The sequence below is a fragment of the Equus przewalskii genome, chromosome 20 (genome assembly GCF_037783145.1).
Source record: "Equus przewalskii isolate Varuska chromosome 20, EquPr2, whole genome shotgun sequence".
NCBI classification, from domain to species: Eukaryota; Metazoa; Chordata; class Mammalia; order Perissodactyla; family Equidae; genus Equus; species Equus przewalskii.
In genome coordinates, this window is record NC_091850.1 from 29,326,260 (window position 1) to 29,332,259 (window position 6,000).

The following is a 6,000-nucleotide window of genomic DNA, read 5'->3' on the forward strand; positions in this document are numbered from 1 at the left end:
AAGATAGGCAATAAAGAATAAATAAAATAAATTAAGTAAATTAGACAGTGATTTTAAAATACAGGAAACAGGTTAAGGAAAGGGGAATTGGGAGTGAAGAGTGGGGAGGGGGCAGATTGCAGAACTGAGAAGGTGAAATTCGAACAAAGATTTGGAGGAGGGCAGCAAGCTAGCTAGTATGTCATCCAGGGCAAGAGCATTACAGGCAGAGGGAACTGCTGAGGCCAGTGTCCTAAGGTGCAAGCACACCTTGCACATTTGATCAATAGGAGCAGGCCAGGGTGGCTGAGGCAGAGTGGGCCAGGGCAGAACAGCAGGAGATGAGGTGAGAGAGGGAAAAGGGTCAGGAGATGCAAGGCCAGGTTGACCGCTTAAGGACTTTGGCTTTTCCTTTGAATGAAACTCAGAGCTGTGGGAGGGTTTGAGTGGAGGCTGCCATGACCTGCCTGTAATCTGAGCTAAGACAAGGGAGAAACAGGGAGACCTGTGGTGAGGCTGTTGCGGTCATCCAGGTGAAGTGCACTGTGGCTTGTTCCAGTGACAGCACTGGGGCTTGGAAGAGGCGGTCTGATCCTGGATATATTTTGAAGGTGGAACTACCAAGATTTCCTAAGGGATTAGATGTGGGCTTTGAAAAAAAGAGAAAAAATGGAGATGACCCCTAGGGTTTTGGCCTGAGCAACTGAAAGAACAGAGTTTCCACTGACTGAGATGGAGAGGGCTTTAGGTGAAGATGGGAGCAGTGGGGTGGCAGGGATGGGAGATCGGGTACACAGTTTTGGATGTGGCAAGTTTGAGACTCTACTAGAATATTCAAGTGGAGATGTCAAATAAGCAGTTGTATCTAGGAGTCTAGATTTGGTGTGGAAATTAGACATTTAGGATTCATTAGCAAATAGCTAGTATTTCAAATCATGAGCCTGGCTTCAAAAATATTAATAGCCCAAAGTAATGGAAGGATTTCGCATGGACAGAAGCTGTGGAGAAGAGATCAAGACAACACCTGTAAATCTAAATACAGTAAAATTCAATTGCCTTTTCTCAGGAAATTCCTAAGGATTTTTAAAATACTGGACTAGCTGCTCTTGGTCTTGAGTGTGGAAAGCTGTGGAGCCAGGACACGGCCTGTTGAACCTCTCAGTTATAAGGAAGTACATTGTCACTGTCAGGGGACAATGATTGATTGCAACACAGACATGTGGTGGGGTTCCTTTTTGGATGCAGCTGGACCTTTCATTCAGTGTCTGGGACTCTGTGGTCATCCAAGCCCATGGACTGTGGTAATGGCCTGTCTCCAGAAGCCCCTGCAGGGCGTAGCTCAGAGGCAGGCCCTGGATCATGGAGAGCACAGATGACAAAGCAGGGGAGGTGGGTGGGACCCTAGATTGTAGCCCAAACCCTCTTCTTAAGAAGATACAGAGACCCCAGGAGGTGGAGGGACCTGCTCAAGGTCCTACAGTGAGTCATGACAGAACTGGGGGAAGAGCCCAGGGCTCCTGACCCTCTGCCCTCCCCCTTCAGGGGGGCATTTTGTTTCCTGATTTGGTCTTTCCTATTCTAATTACAGCCAAAGAAGTAAACTTGCTTTGTTGTTTTATGTTTTCTCTTTGAGCACTTTTCTTTAGCATGCTAACCATTAACTACTGTTTAACCATGGATAGTTAGCATGGTTAGCTTCTGCTTAGCTAACACTTACGTAGGGCTTACTATGTGCCAATCACTGCTCTAAGAGTACCACGTGTAGGAACTCATGCCGCACAACAACCCCACCAGAAAGAGATTAAAATAAACCACAGCACAGAGAAGTCAGCTAGCTTCATGGAAGACCTCACAGCTTGTAAGCAGTGGAATCTGTGCTTTTAATCCCAGTTTAAGAGCACTGAGATTTATGTAATACTGAGCATCCAGTCCCTGAGGCAGTGAGGGATGGAAGACACCATTCCCTTCTGTCCTCTTGATATCACACACACACACAGGCGGACGCACGCACGTATGCTTGCTTGCTCACAAAAATACATACACACATCAGTCAGCCATCCTTTCCCCCATAACAACACTCTTTCTCAGGCTTCATGGTCCTGCCTCTGCCCCCAACTTTGTTTCTTTCCTCCAAGTCACTTTCCAGCAATTGGGGCAGTGGCACGTGGGAGCCACACCTTCCTCTGTACCCAAAGGCCTTTTCCTGTTTCACAGCCTCGAAGTCCTCAGGCTGACCAGCACCCTCCACCTTCTGGCTTTAGCTGCTGGGGGAGCAACTAAAAGCCTCCGCCCTAGACTGACATTTCTCAAAACTTCAGGCTGGAAAGGAAAGTGCTTTTTACTTGGCATCAAATTCAGACTGAAAGTTTCTTCCAAGTAATGAAGAATCTGTTTATGTTGTTGGCAGATTTGTTCACAAAATCATATAGAGAGGGCCTTCCAAAAGCTCCTCAGGAGAAGTGATCTCAGTCCTCCAGTTTCACATTAAAAAAACAACAACAACAACTGAAACAAAAAACTACCCCTACAACTGCCAGCCTCGCATCTTGGACCCTTTTGGTAATTCCCTGACCCCTTTTTCTCACCTGCTAGCATCTAGCAGAGGCACTCAAAAAATATGTGTCCAATTGAAGGGAATTGCTCATTTTAAGGCTGTAATTGGAGTCATGTTCAATTTTGTACTGCAATTGAACTAATGGCTGGCTGGAAATTGAAGGATTGATATACACAGTTTGCTGTGATGTCTAAATCTACCATCCAACGTTCCTCATATCTTATTGAATTTGGCTGTGTTAGGTATATTTTTATATTTTAAACAATTACACTGAAGTCAGAGTGGTTCGGATTTTAAGGTCTTACTTTCTATTGTGGCCTCAGGGTTAGAGGCTAATATTAATATTAATAATGATAATATTGTTTATAATAATAATCATCTGACAGATTATGGGCAATATTGTATGCAAACCCTTGGTATGTTGCACAAGTTAGTCAAAATCAAAGGGGAATGAACAAAAACCTATATAGGTAAAATGACAGTTCTTATCCTAAGCTTTTAGAATTGGAAGGACATTTGGAGACAAATATGTTGACTTATATCTTAGCTTATTTGACAGATGAACGAAGAGAAACCCAGAGAGGGTATGGAAATTGCCCAAGACCACACAGAGAGTTAACTGAGGGCCTCTACCTAAGATTTTGGCCCCTGCCTCCACCCCCAGAACTCCTCCATGCTGCCTTAGCAAATATTAAAGTCTGTGTTTTGAGGATAAAGCAAAAGAACCGGGGGGGTGGGGTGGAATCTAAAACAAATTACACAAGTGACAGAAAAGACAAAGAAATTGATCAGTGTGATAGTACCAAACTTTCAAAAGAACTCAGTAAATACCTCTATAAGATGCTCCTGCCTATTGAATGGCAGGGGTTCAAGCGGATTTTCTGGAATTTTTACATCTTCATCTCCCTTAAACCACAGACCAGCCTATACGAAAAATAAAAATGAAAATCATTAAAGTATTACGGTGAGATGTAATTGTTCCTCTAAAAGCCACAGAGATTGAGCACATCTTGTTCAGGTCTCTGAAGCAGTGCTCTCCAAAGCAGGGTGCAGAAACCACGGGGATGCAGGAGAAAATACTAGAACTTCTATTCATATGTATTTTGCTCTCATTCTTTTGTAATTTTTATTTTTAAAAATTTGATAATGTATATAATGTATTAGTGCAGTAGTACACATGTATGATTTATAAATGAAAATCCACACATTGAGGGGACTAGCTGTTTTAACTGCTGGAGAATGTGATGAAGCTTGGAGGTCACTGCCTTAGATTCTGCTTGCATAGCAACATTTGGGAGGGCTCTGTGCCCATAACACTAGCTCACATCCCAAATGTCCTGTTTGTGTTGCTCTCTGTTCTCAGAGCCTAGTGTGGTGCTGGTGCATGTTGTTGAGTGAGTGACTGACTTTGTTGAGTGACTGACTGACTCAATAGCTCAGTGGCTTACATTTTAATGACATCCCTCTTTCTCAGCCCATATCTGACACCAATTACCAAGTCCCTCGATGCCCATTAGGCATGCCGCTCCCATCTCACCCTTCCTTCCATTCCCACTGCTGCCTCGCTGGTGTAGAGCCTCATTACCTCTGTCACAGGCTACTCCAGGAACCTGGGAGCTGTTTTTGTTTCCAATCTCTCTCTTATTTGTTTCAGCTTATACCATACAACTATATCCATTTTCTCAAAACTTTAATCCGTCATATCATTCTCCACTAAGAACCATTTACTACTTTCGCTTTTTTGCTCACATCCTCCCTCCTACCTGAGGTGGCTTCCTGACTATCCATGTCAACCTAAATCTCATTCAGATCACCCCTCCTCTGGGAGGCCCTCCTTGATCTCTCCTCTGAACACCAATCTGACTTGTTTATACTACACATTTGGCATTTAGTCCATTCCCTTGGGTGTTGCCAATCGTATCTGCTGTTGAACATCGGTAATAAACTCATTGGGTTCAAAGAATGTGTCTTGCCAGCTTAATTTTTATACATGGCAAGCACTTCATATACATAAGCGTTTTGTTCTCAGGTATTGCTCCTTTAACATCTTCCAGAGTGACAACCTACTCTCAGTACTGCCTACTGCCAAGAGCCATTGGCTTCCCTAACTTGATTCTGGCATATACTCTATGCCTGTTTCCTTCCAAGGATCACCTGTGCTTTGAGAGAAGGTTGGAATGGCCTTGGGTGGCCTGTAAGGGGATGCAGCCCACAGAGGTGAGGACTGAGTTTTCTTTTCATTTGGAACAAAGGAGTGCTGAGGTGGGAGATGCTGGCCATGTGGAAACCTGTGAGGGAGAAGACCTAGAAGAAGCTAAGGTACAGCTTTGGGCTCAGGCTCTGCATGTAAGCGCTTTCGCACTGTTTAGGAGGAGACCCTTGCCCAGCAGCTCATCTGTGGAGGATAAGTACCACTCTGTGGGAGAACAGAGAGATGAGGAACATAGGTAAGATTTATGCTTTGGGACATGATGGAGCAACAAAGTTCAGAATTACCCTCCTGCCTTAAACAACAAGAAAAATGGACAACACATATGGAACATGACTTTTCAGACATTAGACAACAGGCAAAAACGATAGATTCCTGAAATAAGGAAAGCAAATGAGGAGTCCTACCATTGTTCCAGCCTGGAGGGACTTTCCAGGCTGCGGTGCCAGGAGAGGCATCCAAATAGAGCCTGGTGGTCTTGCACAGTTGAGAAGACAGATCTGGAGTTGAGGGATGCCAAAATGGCTGAAATCTTCAGGGCAGAATACTCAAGATGCACTGAGAGAAAGAGGGAGCCCTAGAGATCTGCAGGGAAATCTCCTCAAGTCTTGCCTGAGAGCCTATCTGTGGATGTTTGTGTGTGTGGAAAACATCAGAAGCTGGAGAAAGAACCACAGGAAAGGAATAAGCTGAACAATTCCTGAGACTCACACAGGGCTGGGTATAGTTCCTTTTCCCACTAGGCAGAGCAGAAGGACCTCCTAATACACAAGGTACTGGGTAGAGGAGCCCGCAACAGGCTACTGCCTTAGTGGTGGGGCCAGGTTAGCCCTACACTAGAGGCTACTCTGGACTCACACTTACACATCTTGATGTGACCTTGAAAGGATAAAACGGATTCCAAGTAACATCACTGCATGCTCAACAATATTCAAAGTTATACAGAACTGAGCACCCAACAATGTAAACTTCATAATATCTGGCATCCAATATAAAGTGACTAGGCCATGCAAAAAAGCCATAATATATGGCCCATAGTCAGAAGAAATATCAATCAATAGAAATAAACACAAAACTGACACAGATGATAGAATAAACAAAGATGTTCATTTAGGTACTCCAAATATATTCCCTTTGTTCAAGGAGATGGAGAAAAACATGCACATAATGAAAAGAGAGATGAAAGATAGAAAAAAGACCCAAATTCTACAGATAAAAAAATATAATATCTGAAATTAAAAATACACTGGATGGTATT

General features: G+C 43.7%; 1 protein-coding gene across 21 annotated transcripts in view; it reads right to left on the bottom strand.

Moving 5' to 3' along the window:
* The window catches only part of SPEF2 (sperm flagellar 2), a 176,301-nt gene that overhangs the window by 17,160 nt on the left and 153,141 nt on the right, over positions 1 to 6,000 (bottom strand). For 20 of the 21 annotated variants that reach the window (XR_011530408.1, XR_011530407.1, XM_070587010.1 and 17 more), the window contains one exon: positions 3,365 to 3,457. Coding sequence is in view for 19 of the 21 variants with exons in the window: in XM_070587010.1 (XP_070443111.1) it covers positions 3,365 to 3,457 (93 nt within the window). In the remaining 2 variants the exon portion in view is untranslated. Of the gene's footprint in view, positions 1 to 3,364; positions 3,458 to 5,220; positions 5,402 to 6,000 lie in introns of those variants that run through there. The other variant, XM_070587017.1, reaches the window with a different exon arrangement.